Source organism: Toxotes jaculatrix, chromosome 15 (genome assembly GCF_017976425.1).
Source record: "Toxotes jaculatrix isolate fToxJac2 chromosome 15, fToxJac2.pri, whole genome shotgun sequence".
Lineage (NCBI taxonomy): Eukaryota > Metazoa > Chordata > Actinopteri > Toxotidae > Toxotes > Toxotes jaculatrix.
Genome location: NC_054408.1, coordinates 2,700,214 through 2,716,365, shown reverse-complemented (window position 1 = coordinate 2,716,365; position 16,152 = coordinate 2,700,214). Strand labels below are relative to the sequence as shown.

Sequence of the window (16,152 nt, the reverse complement as noted above, 5' to 3'; positions counted from 1 at the left end):
AATGATTAATCAGTTCCCAAAATGGCTGTGACTGATTAGTCAATTAATTGTTTCAGTTCTATTTGATTATATGGTTTATTAATGACAGTACCCCTTCAGCCTGATAGCGCCTGCTGGCTGAAATACCCCGTCTCTACAGAAAAACACAGCCAGTGTCCTTCATTAAGTCCTTGATTGATTGGCTGCTGATACACAAGCCTTCCTGTCTTTCCAGTCCTCACCATCATCAGAGAAAATGAGAGCTTCCCGACCTGCAGGGGCCTCCCCAGTGTGCACATCTGTCATGTTTCGATTAGAGTCCTTCTGTAGTGCGACCTGACTCATAAACTAAAAACCCTGCTGGACAGCAGCATGAATGAGGTGAGGGTTAGCCTTGATTATTTTTGTGTCCTGTCCTGCACAGGGTCTTAACCTGCGTGATGTAGTGTGACCTGTGTGTAAGTGGCTCCTGTGGCTGCTGAGCTGTGATCACTGCAGGAGTTGCTGGACAAAGTTTATTAGAACATTACAGAGACAATTAAGTTTTGCAAAATTTGACATTTTAAGAATTTAGATTTTCTGGCTCTTTCAGAACCAAGTTCAATAAAATTTAATTTAGACTTTTTAGTAATAGGTAGTTTTATTTGAATATGTGTATGTGAACTTTGTGATAGGTATTTATGGATTAAATAATAATTTTAAAAAAAGAAATCGTGTCTCCACATCACATCAGTCTCCCTCATATATACAATTAAGTTACATATAGATCCATCACATGTGTGCACCCACACTCATTTTGTGGGTACAAGTAGGCAAAGTCAAAATGAAGCACTTCAGTAACCATTTACATTACCAGGTAGTCTCTCCTCTGGTCAGTGACCTTCCACCACTGACATAATAAGCTCTATAAAAGAACGACTTATGTACGATTGAGTAATTCCTCAACAGACAAGCTCGCGTGAGAAAGTAATACTCTGTTCATCATCCACAATGACAGACACGAGGAACATGAAGACAGATGCTCTTTTGAATAACAAATGTGGTTGTTAGCGAGGGAGAACAGAGATCCGCAATTCTCATCCAGCAGGCTAATAAGTGGCATTCAGAAAAAAAAACACATACACGGGAGAATAATGTGGCAAGAAACATCCAGGCTGAAATCCTGCTGCAGTGTTTACTCTTCTTTTGATTTTAGAATGATTTTGTAACTTAATCTAATAAGATATGAAGAAATGTCAGTGAACATGGGCACAGTTAATCTCTTTAAATGTAAATTTACATTATAGATTCATTTCTTGTATGTTTCTGTTGTGTGCATGAATTTTGAAATGTAGTGCAATATTTTCAGTGATTGTAGTGTAGTGTATCTGTCTGTGTTTTATTTCTTGTTTCCTGGCATTTTCATATTTTGTTAAATGGACAAAGTGTTAAGATAAACATGAAGCTGAAAAAATCAAAAAGTAGGTAAGAACTAAAAGAAGTGACCCTGGATTCCAGAGGGTTAAAACTTTTGAATTTGAGTTGCATAAAGCCTTTGGTACACTATAGCATGAATACCACAGTATTTGGTTTTGCAAACAAAGCTCCTGAGCAGCATCATATGCACACACGCACACTGTATGTGCATGCAGACACTCATCATCCAGACCAGAATCTCCCACACACAAACAAACAAAAACAAATCTGAAACCTCCAGATTCAGACACGTGGATACTCACACTCGCTGTACTGTTGCAGCTGGGCAAACTCAGCTGGGCTCAGACATACCCAGCTCCCGTCTCCCATACTGCCTGAAGCCAGGGGTGGGGCTCTGTGTTCTGGGAGTGCGTCAGTCCACGGGTGTTGTTTGGGGAATTGATAGTTATCCTCGGATCAAGTCGTGCAGTAAGACTTGAGGCGAAGACGTTTGGGATGTCATCTCTGCCTCTTTACGACGAGCACCTTGTGAGCACACGGGAGGTGGAAAGTTGAAATAACTGAGGCCACATGAGTAGAGGTGGAGGTTTAGCCGAAGAGTTTCGTTGAAGTGAAGCCTAAAGGTCGATGCTTTCACGTCCTGAATATTGCTGAGGTGCTCCAAATATTGAATTCGTCACTTTGAATGCCAAAATACAAAAACAAAAACAGGATACAAAAATAAATGTATTTTAGTCTGCAAGTAGATTTGGGAGCAGCTAAATGTGAGTCAGCTCCCAGCGCGGCAGTGAGGATAATGCCAAGTCAGGTGTGTGTCCACGAAGGCGAAGTAACTAATTACTCCTCATAATTCGCAGATGGCACAAGGTTTCTCAGCAGATCTGCAGCAAAAAATATCTTCACTGACCTGGAGAGAAAAAAAGAGGAGCAAAGACAAGGAGGGGAGAAGAGAAGAGAGAAAACTGAAAAATATTAATTAAGAAGATCATCAGCATTCTCTGTGTATAGCAGTTTTATATCAGCAGTCATAACAGAAATATCTGTAACATCTCAAAGTCATTTAAAAGGTAGAAGGGGGAGGTTGTTGGTTGTGGAGGAAGAAGGAGGAGGGAGGGGGCAGCAAAGATGACAGTGACGTATGAGCAAAAAGGGATTTACAGCAGAAAGGGAGGCGAAGAGTGATGGAGCATGTGAAGACAGAGGAGCTCGCTGAGGGGAATGATGCTCAGGCTGTTGTACAGGACACCGGCACTGTTCAGTTTAATGCTTGTAATCCAGTCCAGTAGTTTTATATTTTCATTGCTTCTTTATGTCAAAATGCATTGAATTTTTACAGGTGACCTGAAAACTGAAACAACACAGATCAAAGTCAGAAGAAAATTTATTGAATAATAAAAGCACAGAGGACCTTTTTTATGTTTTTATTTTTTTCAATAATTTGTCCTCTGAATTTTCTCTCATGGGAGATTGTAAGACTTCATTTTTCAGTGCTGTCATCTCCACTAACGAAATGTGGAGATTTCTTTGAACTTAGACAAATAAAAGCCAAAACTATCTGAATCAGTGCTTTTCAAAAATGTTGCCGTTTGCTGTGTCAGGTTGAGCACACAGGGATGCTGAGAGTAAATCTCAGATGAGTTACAGAGGTTATTATTGTGCGCTGACAGTGTGTGGGTAACAGAAAACATGCAAATAAAATGACTGAGCACAGAATAAAGCGTTGTTTACTCATGTTTTATTCGCACTATAACAAATAAAAAAATAATATTTTTATTTTTTTTCCCACGCTCAAAATGTCTCATTTTACGCTCAGATATTGAAGACTAATATAATTCCTCAAATTAATGGTAGCAGGTCTTTTTCACAGCAGGTATTGTGACATGTCAGCAGGAAGGACACAGGTGTAACTAACCACAGTATTAATTGTTGTTCTCCTGTTTGCTCTGTCAGTGGTTCGGGCTTTCTTTCTGCCTGCTGCTTCACTGGGACAATTAAATGAAACAGAGGCTCCATTTTCTGACAAGTCAAAATGTTAAAAAAAAAGAAAGAAAGACTGATGGGACCAGCTAAAGTCGCCATGTTTAAAACCAACATACCTTCGCTGTAAAGGTGTAAAAAAAAAAAAAAAAAAATCTGGGTGATATGATCTTTCTTGGCTCCTGTGATAATCCTTGTTCGTGTGTTTGTGTGAACGGGAGATGAGAGGACTTTTGACTGACGCCAGAGTACACATAGTTCCAAGAGAGAAAAGATAAAAGCACGGGTGACTAACTCCAACTCACCAAGGGAATAACAACAGTTTATTTTTAGAAACGGCTCTCACTGAAAGAATTACGGTCAAAACACAGTTTTAATTTATTCTTCAAAGCCCAGATTAGCATAAAAACATTGCACTTGTGATTCTGGCCACTGCTTTACATATGAGTCAGTGGGAATCAAAACAAACCATATGCATGGATTTAATTATAGCAAATGCACTTTTGGAAATGCTCAAAATTTTCATTATGATATGGTACAAACGGCGAAGGGGAAATTAATAAAGTGTCTTTGAATAAAAACTGTCTATGTGCAGCTATAGCCAGTGGTGAGCTCAGTGCATACTTTTGCTATAGCAAAGGATTTTACTGTATTGTTTATTTTTTTTAAAAATCATAGCAACAATAACCTAACCTGATAACCCTTTATAATGCATCTTGAGATTTACAGGATAATTTCATTGCATGAATCAGATACTAATAAAATACTGCTGTTAATGATGACACTTAAATGTAAATACAGTGGAAGGAAACAGGACTATGCCAAATTAGGGAGTAACAAGTGGGCAAAAAGGAGAAATTAGACTCTTAAATATCAAAAAGGGCAGAACAGCCACACATTATATTACAGCCCACATACTGTCTTCTTACCGTAAAATACATTTGGTATTGTACTTTTACTCATTAACAAACATTATTGCGGTTTTTAGGAGAAAATACAACATGAAACAGAGAAATTCAATCTCACTCACACTACGGGGGAAGTCGAGAAATGCGCCCATATTTTGGAAAAGTTACCCCGAGCAGACGTGTTTGTTCAGCACTGCAGCAGCTCATATCTAATGGACAGGTTTCCATTGTCATCTGAGAAGGAAAAACGATAACGTCATAAAGTCTAGTAATAATATATATAGATGTAGGTGTATCAAACGTAGCTTAGTCATTTCTATTTCAATTCTACAGATGACACAATAAAAAAAAGTTGTCAGTGCTATTTTTCCCAAACTTCAGTTTCAACAACACGTGAGTCATTTTGAAAACAGTCTATTTTTAAATACCGCCTATCACTCTCTCTGTCCTTTGTCATGTGAGAACAGTGTGATTTGACTGCGGTCAGATTCAAGGAAAACAGTTTGCATAGAAGAGACGTAGAATAGAAAAGGGTCGTATGGACAGGAAAACCAGACGGGGACGAACTGGTGTCACGAAAACAAATCTCCGTCACCAATGGTGGAAAGTAACTAAGTACTGTTAAGTATAATTTGAGATTATTAAGTATTAAGTATCTCTAATAAATCTAGTTTTGGGACCACAGTGAATTGATCTCTATGGCACAGAGGAAAAAGCTATGTCAGGCTTTGGCTACAGAGGCAGCACTGTTAGTACAGCAGGATCAGTTCATTGTTGGTGTTGGCCTTTTCAATGGGATCTGTTGACAATAAGAAAAATAAAGAATAGCGCAACCCTTTAACCCCCCGTTTTTTTTCTTTTTACTCTATCAGCCCAGCTTTGAGAGTGAATCAGTGTTATACTTTACCCCGTAATCTGCTTCCCCTCTGCTTTACCAGATGCTCTCTCTCTCTCTTCACTCCTGGGCTACAGTACATGGGAGACAGCCGGTGGCATGTGTTAATGGGCTGAACATTTAGGGATGTGAGTGACTCAAAGGGAACAAAGGGGGGGAATCTATATGCAGACAGTGTGGGTGCGTGACGGAGAGAGAAGCACGTGCCAGTCAAGCAGACGGGGGCCTCCCCTCTGAGCAGAGAGGGATTCTGTTTTGCTCACGAGGTTGCCCGGCAACTATGACGTCACTGGAGTGAAGCACCATGACAGACAGAGAGATAGAGGGAGAGAGGCATCTCCACGGTAACTACGAACAGATGTAACTACATTATATGCATCAGTGCTGTTTGTGTGTCCTTGGTATGCATTTGTCAGCTCTTACCACAAACCATATGGATTTTTTTTTTTAAGTTTCTTAAAGTGGCCATAACTGATGTTTTACACTAAGAAGGTGTCAGCGGAGCGCAGAGTGTTTCAGCTCATTGTGGCTTGTTATAGCTGTTCAGGAGAATTTCCTGTTTTGGTTCAGTCCCACTGTGTTCATAGCAACACTGTCTCCAAGAAATTATGTTTATATTCAACTAAACTGCAACAGAAACTATGTTTACTAGGAAATGTAATTGCGAATAGATGACGATTTGATAATATGATGTTAATCTATGCATTTGACAAGTTGCAAAAACACCAATGTTGAACATATCAGTAAAATGTGTACAGACACTGTATTTAACACAGTCTAATATCCATCCACGTGTAGTGTCTACAGCATAATTTAACATTTTTATGGTCATTTTTAGGAAGGTTAGGGAAGGACTGTGGTCTGTTTTATACAGAACGTCTTAACCTAACCTCAACCAAAGTGCCTTTTATGTATAAACCTAACCACTGGACGAATCTGATTTCATAGCACTTTTTTTTTTTATCACCACACCAACTTTTCCACCTCAGCTGTCGTTTAAAATGCCCATACAAACAGGTGGATGAAAACACACTTATAAATGAGTTTGGTAGAAATCTCTGCATCTAACTTTCCTTCAGAAAACATGTGAACATATTTCTCAAAATATCCAAGTACTCCTTTATGGTGTTTCTCCAGCTTTTAATTCATTCTCAATAATAAGTGATTGAAAATAGACCCGAGACCAAAAGAGCAGTTAGTTGTATGAGCCTTCTTCGAATCTTGCTGCCTCAGTGCTGTGGTTTTAACAAGCGTCAGTGACTCACAGAGCCTCTCAGTGTTATGAAGAAAGAGACATGGAAATAGAGAAGGGTTATTTACACCTCCCCAACACATTATGTTCATTACAGCACTCCGTCTCTTTCAGTGGCAAGTTAGGAAACCAGACTTAGTTATTTTATGTTATAAAAAAAATGGCAAGACATTGTTTAAGTCAATTGATAAACACTGACATAATGAAAGAGAAACGTTTGAATGTCTATACGCAATCTGTGTGTTAGAGTATCTTCTAAATCTATTACACATACCTATGTAAAATCAGCTGTTTTCAGAGAAAAAGGTGTAAAAAACACTACTGTCCTCTACCTGCTCAGCAGCAAACAAGACAGATTCAGTCAGAGAGCAGCTGGTGAACATAGCGGAGCATTTAGCAGCTAAAAAACCAAATAGTAACCTCTGGGATTGGTAGAGACCAAAAACAGAGCTAAAACAGAGGGAATTTGGGAGTTTGACTCATTAGGTGGACACAGAGACCACTGCAGTTGAAGGATAATGCTGCTGTAACTGCTGGATTTGTAAATAAGCAACTGTTAACAAGTTCACTAGATCAATTTGTGCCAATATGTTATTCAGTATTTGTTTCCTTTGCCCCCAAGTGGCCAAACAAAGCAGGGTTAACTAAGAACAATTCGGTAAAGTTTAATTTCAGCAAAGTGACAAACGGCTTCTTTTAGCCTTTGACGAATGCTGTTGTTTTTCCGGTGAGGACAATCTCAGGACAAACAAAAACAGAAATATTTTTAACATTAAAATTCCTCTGACTAAACCTAAGATGGCAGAAAACTGTCTTTCAATCCGGACCAGTTCAAACCATTAAATCCAATCCAACACGCCACTCCAGTCGGCTGTTGTTGTGTCTGCACATTCACCACCAAGAGGTGTTCCAAGACATAAAGCATGTGGAGAGAGAAAAACACTGCCAAATTAGGATACTGATGATGATTACAGTGATAACACTGAAGAGGAGGGAAGGTAAACAGAAACAGGGGCCCCGACATAATTATGTTCACGGAGGCAGAGATGGAGAGGAGTCTGCAGGAGGACAAAAGCAGAGGGCTGATCCAGAGTCAGTCCCACTCTTCAGAATCAGAATAAGAACAGCCCAGCGTAAAGTTGGCAGTGCACTTCAGTATACAGCTGGAAGCCAGATGCCATACAGGATGCCTCTAACTGACATTCCCCTGTAGATTGCTGGGCAGGATGCTGTGGGCTAAGCAAGCCCTCACTACAGGAAGAGTGTGTACAAGCTCTGATAGCAGCAGCGAAGCTCTCGACACACACACACACACACACACACACACTCTCTGGCAGAGCATTGTAACTGTCTGCTGCAGGAAGCCATAGAACTGTGCGAGCATAATGATTAAATGGATACCGACAGCAGCTTTTCTGTGTCAAACATCAGTCATTTACGGCACTGAGATAATCTTCATGATCCAAGCACTTGCTAAATATAGGCATCACCGCTATAACTGGGTCGGTGGCCTACTGAACAAAACCTAAAAATCATTCCCAGTTTGCACCTGCGTCATGTGATGGCTTCTACTGAAATATTGCATTGGTCAATTACATTTTTATTAACTGAAACTCAAATTTATTAGCAGTGTTTCTGGTGGAAAATGCTCCAGTTTTTTTTTTCCTATCACAAGATTTAAACTGCTGGATTAGACATGAAATCTGCACTAACACCAGAGCCCAGCTGCACGGTGCACTTCAGTAAAGGCCTATAGGCATTAGTCATGCCTGTGAGACCAGTCTCACATGTGTGTATATATATATGTATAATGGGGAAGCATGCTTTACCAGATTCACACCCATAGCAGAAAGCGCTACCATTTCACAGCCTTTCAGCGCTGCCCGGTGAGCGACGAGAGGGAGGTGAGAGATGACAAGATGAAGGTTGAGTCAACTAAACTTTAGTGACGTCAGGAGATTAACAGGAAGCTCACAGGAAGGTTTGGAGCACACTCACTGCCTCATGGGAATTAACTGATTAATGACAACAACACACTCTCTGAGTGCTCAGCAGCTACAACTGCAACTCCCTCAACACGGAGTCAGGAGAGCTTTCTACTCAAAACACAGTGTGTTTGCTTAGCATGAACTGTTTTATCATGTCATCTGAACATGCAGTGAAGTCACACATGCAGAATCCTAACCTCTAAGCATTATGGTATAAACACGTATATCCAGTATGGATTTGACAGAGTAGTCCCTGACTATAAAAACAGTGCACACCTGCAGCAGCTCGGGCCTGCCTTGAGATGAATTTGCATGTTCCTGTGACCTATGTGTGTGGGTGTGTTTATGTCTGAAATCCACACTTTCTCAGCCACCGTCATCGCTCTCCGCACATCCAGAGCTTTTTATAAAATAACTAAGTCAAAGAGCTCAAGTGCGTGTGGGCCGAGGTTTTAATTCTTCCACCCCTGAGACCAAAGAAGGCCGATTCTTAAAGTATTAGTCACTGAGGCACTTGAATCGCTTCAATCACCTGAATCCTATGGCAGATTTCCTCCACTTTGTTCACGCAAATTAGTGCCTGTAATGGTCCATTAGTGATTCTCCCTCTCTCTGTAATGGTTTAGGATGCTGAAGAAGATGCTACTTGAACAATAAAGAGAGACCATTAAGGGCAGTGATATGATTGACAAAATGAAAATGTCATTAAACCATTTTGAACAAGCTGTAACACACACACACAAAAAAAAAAAAAATTAGAAAATTGGAAAAGTGAATTCAGTTTGTTGGTCAATCACATGCAAGTTGAAAAAATAATAATTTCTTTTTTTTTTAATTTTCAGAAAATTTAATTAGATATTCCAGTTTTCTGTTTTTCATTTCACAGGTTGAAAAACAAACTCATTGTTTAAAAAAACAACACCTGCCGTGATGGTGTAATCCATCTTTAAACAAACCCTCATTCAGCATTAGATTCTGGGCTGTTCTCTTGAGCAAAGTCCTCAGACTTGTGTGAATAAAGAGTTCAGAAAGTCAGAGAGTCCTCAAACACTTGCTGATTTCCCAGTGGGACAGCTCTGAGCTCCCAAGGACTAAGCGAGCTGAAGTCTGTGAGTGGAACTGGGCGAGTATTAAATAATTCTTTTGGAGTGTTCCACTGCTGAACACTCCCTTTAAAATTTCTATTTTATTACGATAGTAAAAAGTACAACATTTCTGGCCCCAGTTCACTTTTCATCAAGTACAGAATTGTGAGTTACTGTACAGTTTTCCGGGCTCAGTTCTAGACAAGAAAGACGTGTGTATAATTTGCCCTGTTAAATAATGCCTGCCTCTGGAAGGGATGGAGACTGTCTCCAAATTACAAACGTTCATGTCCAAATACTTAGAAGACTGATGTGCAAATGACAACAGGTGTGTAAGTGGGCAGGGAAAGGTAAGGGGACAGGAAAATAAGAGAAAGACCCTGGGCATTTGGTGCATGGCTGAGGAATGACGGTTCGTGTTTTATCTAATTGCTTTTTTGTGTTCTTGACTGTTTTTATGCTTCCTGGCTGCAAAGTATACACCGTCCCCCAAGCAAACAGAGGAAAGCAGTAGTGAAAATGACCTTTCCAAATTAAGAGTTTTTGTGCAGAGAGAATAATTGAGTCCCAAAACAAACCCCTCCTCAGACAGTGGAAACTGTTTCTGCTGAAGTGAATTATTTTTTGATGTTTCACACAGGACTGAGTTTTCCTTCTGTATGAGGTTTTCAGTGGGGAGGGGGCAAAGTTCGAGACAAATTTAGAGGCTAATATTGGTTCAGAGAATGAGCTGCATGGGGGCATAGTTAACCTTAGGGGCTGTAGCCTGAGCTTCATCTTTACCCATAAAAGGACTGCTGCTGATCCCTTGTCAAGACTTGACAAGACACACACATACCGCACAGAAAATCACACACACTGTTCCTGTCTCTTGTCCCGGTCTATCTTCACCTCCCGCACCCTTTATCACAGCTCACTGTTTCCACTGAATTTCGATCTTCTCTGCGAGAAGTTCTTTCCATCTCCAGAGAATGAATCATCTCTGTTTTTACCTCTGTTTTCACAGCTTGCAGCGGCATGATGAACATCACCCCTTCCTCAGTGTCGTTAGTCGTCTGCTCAAGTTCTACCACACGGTTATTTGCCTACAGCAGGTGTACATTGGCAAGGCTACAAGGGTAAGAAAAAGAAATGAAACATGTAATGTGCAGCGATCCATTGTAGCTACAGTACGCTGAGCAGGCCCTGGGCTTGGAAATGGCACTGAAGCCGACACTCAGACTGTCTGAGAACGCTGTGGATTGATCTGTGATTAGCTCTGCTGCAGGCTAGCCTCACATCGGGCCCTGGCTTTCCCTTCTCCAACCTACTGGGGATGTAGCCTCACAAATACCAGGAGTATTTATGGAAGGCCTGGGTGTCATGGCAACTGGGGGATTGTGTGTAAAATGCAGAGGGGAATGGAAAGGCCAAGCTATACACAACAACTGATTGCGCTGTATTTAAAGGGAAATGCCAACCAATTTGGAATAATAGATTTACATGCTCTTCCAGTGACCGTTCAGTGTCGTGAATATGAAACATGAATACCTGTCGCCAGTGTGAGAAGGAAAACAACGCAACCCCGACCCTGCAGCACAGCAGGGTCTGCAGTGGCACAGACAAATGAGAAACTGCTGCCTTGAATGACATGTTCACCTCCAGGCATATTTAAAACGTAATACTCCGCTTTAAATAATCATTTCTGTCAGACATATTTTTCCACAAAAAAAGTTTAAAACACCCAATGTCTCGTGCATTGGAGGTGTCAAGTTTCCACACCACACTTGTGCGTGCTGCATATTGGACCACGACTGGCTCCAAATTAGTGGTTCTGTCACAAAATCATGTGACATCAAGTGTTAAACTCTGCACATACAGAGTGAAGTAAAAACGAGTGGAGGAGGGACTTTAAATTTAGCCTCGAGGGGATTTTTACACACTGTATAACATGAACACTGCATTTTGTACCTGATGGTGTGGGCGCTGCATTTTATATCATCTTTTTTATTTTTTTTTCATTTCTGAGTCTGGTCATGTTGCGTATTTTAGGAAAACACACAGTAAATAAATAAATCATAGAGACGCCCATGTCCTGTTTATCTTAACTTCTCACCTTTAACGGTGACCTCATGCGACACTAGCAAAAACTCCAACCAATAAAGCCATCACAAACATTCTGACTCAGACTTAATACTCCACTGAAGGCATATCATAAGCTGTCACTGCAGGCCTCTTAATATGAGCCAAACAAGAGCACTGCAGAAAGTCCAGTGTGCAGAATATAATCAGTCTCTGAGGCCACTGAATGCCCTTTGCTCACATAACATACTGGTCCAAACTGAACCTGTTACATTAAGATGGAGATGCATTATGGGTTGTGGTTTTGTTTTTTGCCTTAAAGATGCAAGGTCAGTGCATTTCTGTCAAGTTATGTTCATCAGCCCCAGAAGTTTCCATTAAGCTCAGTTTCACCTTCCAGAGTTTTCTGCTGGCTCACGTCAGCTACGCGTTTTACTGCCACAGAATCAATCAGTTCACAACAAGTGGAAAGTGTCTCCTTAAGTCTTTACTCTGGAAATGGACTGGACAGAGTAAATTAGAAAACTGGTATGTTGTCATGAAATGTCATGCTACAAGACAGTACATCCAAAAAGATAAGATAGAAAATGAAAAATACTATAAAGGGCTTTTTCTTCCTGTGTTTCCAAAACTGACTGCTGAGTATGTGAGAGTGATGCATGTGAAAAACAGAAGGAGCTGTTACTGAGCTGAATACTTTATAAATCATCAAAGAGCTGAATTCAGTGGTTAATGTCGGACTTTATTATTACAATATGAAAACAATGTGATAACGTGAAAGACGTCACTCATGGTGATGAGTCTCCTGAGAATTATCAGCTGAATCTGCAATCTCCCCTCGGCTTTACGGAGCTTTACAGTGACTTTCAGCTCATTGTTTATCTCTCGGGACACAACTTCACTGCTCTGGTTTACTTTCACACTGTTTTCAGAAGCTGTTTTCAGAAAAACAGCTGTAAAAATGCCTCTGCCCACTACCTGTTCAGCAGCAAACAGCAGACAGACTCACTCAGAGAGCAGCTGGTGAACACAGTGCAGCATTTAGCAGCTAAAGAACCAGATATTTCCCTCAGGAGCTGGTGGAGACCAAAAACAGAGCTAAAAGAGAGGGAACACTGGACCGAGAGTCCAGTTTGCTGTTTGCTAACAGGTTCGACATATCAACTTAAAAGATGATAATATGTTAATGTTGTCTTTACAAAAACATTGCGGGTTTAACTTTAATGGTCTCCCACTTCAAATGCACATCAGAAAGAAAATGTCATTTTGGACTGAATTTTAATTCAAGTCTGTTTCTTGTTCAAACAGTTTTATTCAGTTGAGTACAAAATTAGGTCTGAACAAACAGACTCACCACACAGCCACCCATCTGCAGTCGAGCTATCGCATCATCGTGGGTTTTCAGTTTTTCAGTGAGTTTTTAACCTTTAATAAAATGTTGTTTATCACAGCTGAGCTTAAACTTAGACTTTCAGTTACCTGTGGGGGGAGCTCCACTGCTAAAAGCCACTGATTCAGTCAGTGGCAATAATGACTCACAACACTCAGTTCAGCTGGAGGACTTGGCCTTAAAGACTCATGTACAGGACACCACCATTATTTAGCTTTATATAGTGATTTATAATGTTTTTATTTAAGCATTACTTTTATGAGCCATTACGATGTAAACTATGTCTACCTTGTTTTGTGTAAAAAATAAAATAAAATAAAATAAAATAAAATAAAATAAAATAAAATAAAATAAAATAACTGATGTTTAAAACGGGGAATGGTGTCTTATAATCAGGGTCATCTTCTATTCAGGTCACCACGGAAATTAAAGGAATCAATTTGAGTGGGTCTGTGCATGCTCTCGTCCTAATCACACAGATCCATGTTCAGACAGGAGACTGTTCACCTCTTAATCCATGTGATAAATTACTGTCTGCTGGCAAATGGATCATTAACAGGAGGCTTTCACCACCATCTTCACAGACCTCCACTGACCCTCCACGTGATTTCAGCATGACTAACACAGTATGGACACACATGCCACTGTCACAAAGACATGTACAGAGCACCCAGGTGCTTATATGATTTCTTGGGACTCAAAACGTGAGCTGCATGTCAGACCACTGCTAAATGATCCTCCTCCCTTCACCCTCCATCCTTACTTTCCGTCTTTCTCCTCCCTGTTCAGATCCACTCTCTTCTCATGTGTTTTTTTTTCTCCCTCTCTCATTTTCTCTGTTGATCCTCTCCTCCTGATTCTCTCAGCTCTGCCCTCTCTGCTCGCTCGTTGTGCTCTCACAGTCAAATCCCTAATGTTTATCACCGACCAAGAGGATGCTGTCAAGGAATAAATAACCATCACATTTGGTGATTGCTTGATGAGATGTAATTAGGCGTGCCGACTGGAGATTAATCACGAGAAGTCAGCCGTCTCATGCTAAAGCACCGCTCTCAAGGAGGCAGCCTGGGATAAAAAGGGAGTGACATTAAGATGTGCAGCATACACTCAAAAACCAATTCCGTTTAATCAGAGACTTAAATATAAAGTGATAGCATTAGAATTATAGTTTAAGGTGGTCAGATATGTCAGCCTTCCAGTACCTCGCCTCTCCTTCTCAGCACAGAGGAAACAAGATCAAAATAATTAGAAGAATTTTGGGTCAGTTGATTTAATATATCCTGGCTGAACATTAATAATAAACAGTACTTGAGAAACAGAACATGAGAAATGTAGTTTCAACAAGAGTCCATTATTATGCCTCTGGCTTGCAACTCCCTGACAAAGGTCACGCTATCAGTGAAACATGTTTGAGTACATTATCAGGACATTATTTGTGTTAATTCATTTCTTTTCCAGGAAAGAGTGACCTGACCCTGAGAGGTGATGTCTGACAGTGTCACCAGATACCAGCTGATCCAACTACAGAACTGATCTTATTCTGCGTTCACTTGTTTTATGTCCAACTGGCTCTTGAGGTATAACGTGTCCGAGACATTGTGTTTTTTACTTCCATCTCCTACCGAGCACACAGCACATCCAGTGTCTTTCAAACCTCCTTCACTACGAGACAACACCTCACCAAAAAGCCTCATCAGCATCAGAGCTTCAGATGTAGGACATTTGAAAGATTAAAAAAAAAAAAAAAACTTGGACTGAAAAAAAGGTTATGTACAAAATAAAATTGGGCTCCAATGGCCAGAAAACGAAAGGGAAATGTGTTAAAAGCAAAAATATTTAAGTGCTGATAAATGACCTGAAAAAATAGAGAGTGAAACAGCAAAGACAGATCAGACAACACTGATAAAATAAATAAATAAAACAAAACGTGATCATCGACATGGAAGAAAAAGAAGGAGACAGAAATGGGAGAAGGGGGACAGGAGGAGTAATCACAGAGAAAGTCTTCCCTACCTCTGGCCATTGCTGCTCCCACTACAGTCCAAGTAACATCCCTGTTTAGTCGCTCAGTGGAGACCCAGCCCGTCAAACAGCCAGCCAGTCAGTCAGTCAGTCAGCCAGTCAGTCAGCGTGCTCCAGGATGTGGAGTCGTGCTGGTCTGGACTGGCGTCTGGTTCCCAGTCAGCAGCAGCAGCAGCCGAGTCGTCCTCTCCGCTCAAACAATCACTCGGCTACATGCAGCACGACGGCAGAGGCACTGGAGCCTCGGCAGGGACAGCGGCAACATCCCTCCCATCCACCCTGAATTAATTAAGCCTTTTTTCTCCCTCTGCTGCCCTCCCTCTCCCTCTCCCTCTCTCTCTCAGTCTCTGTGATTCTTATGTGCGCATGGTTAATGCTCTCTCTCTCTTTCTCTCTCTCTCTGCTTCCCCGTGTGTTCATTTCCTCTCTCGCTCTCTTCCCCCTTTCTGACTCATTGATCAGCAGCTGCAAACGAGTCTTCTTTTCCTCCTCCATTTCACCTTCTGAGGGGTGAAATCTCTCTTTTCTTTTTTTTTTTCTACATCAAATAACATCAGTGAACAGGACAAAATAAGTTCATATAAATCTTTATTTTTGCCTGTTTTTGTTTGAGGTGCTTTTTGGAGAACACTTCAAACCTGAAGTCAGAGAAACTTCAACACTTACTCTCCCTCCAAAAAGTCTTTATTAAAGTTTGAATTTAACTTTCAACACCAGGCTGTCGAAACACAAAGGTATGTGAGCAGGTGCTGTGCACTTTAAATAACAACAGTTCACCTCTGCATAGGCAGTAAAATAAACACTGTTGTCTCCAGGCAGGCGTCAAACATTGTCCATCATTTTGGAGACTGACCTCTGAGGAACAACAGCAGCATCAGTCGTATCAGCAAATGCCCCAAAACAACAACTACTGTGAGCTCAAGTGACAAAGCGAAGAGACTTCGTTTCTCGTTTCCAACCGACAGTCTGTGTTTTCTTTAAGCATGACCACAATTGATTCCTAACCTTTACTTTTGATGTAGTCATCTTACGTCAGACCAAGATCTTTCCCATCACCTAACATTGTATTTTCTACAACATCTGTGGTCCAAAGCCGGACCAGATCCTGGTAGTGGGCACAAAAGGATCAGGTCTCGTCCTGCCCATACAACTAAACACATACACTCAGTGGCCACTTTG

The 16,152-nt window shown here is 40.8% G+C and overlaps 1 protein-coding gene across 2 annotated transcripts in view; it reads right to left on the bottom strand.

Annotated features, from left to right (window-relative positions):
- Window positions 1–15,269, bottom strand: part of LOC121194290 (diacylglycerol kinase beta) — a 77,063-nt gene extending 61,794 nt beyond the window's left edge. The window contains exons 1-4 of one of the 2 annotated variants that reach the window (XM_041057076.1): window positions 14,965–15,269; window positions 5,188–5,246; window positions 4,403–4,514; window positions 1,698–2,302 (exon numbers count right to left, since the gene is read on the bottom strand). In XM_041057076.1, the coding sequence (XP_040913010.1) occupies window positions 1,698–1,764 (67 nt within the window). In that variant the 5' untranslated portion in view covers window positions 1,765–2,302; window positions 4,403–4,514; window positions 5,188–5,246; window positions 14,965–15,269. The remainder of the gene's footprint in view (window positions 1–1,697; window positions 2,303–4,402; window positions 4,515–5,187; window positions 5,247–14,964) is intronic. The other variant, XM_041057075.1, reaches the window with a different exon arrangement.
- Between the last annotated feature and the right edge of the window lie 883 nt (window positions 15,270–16,152).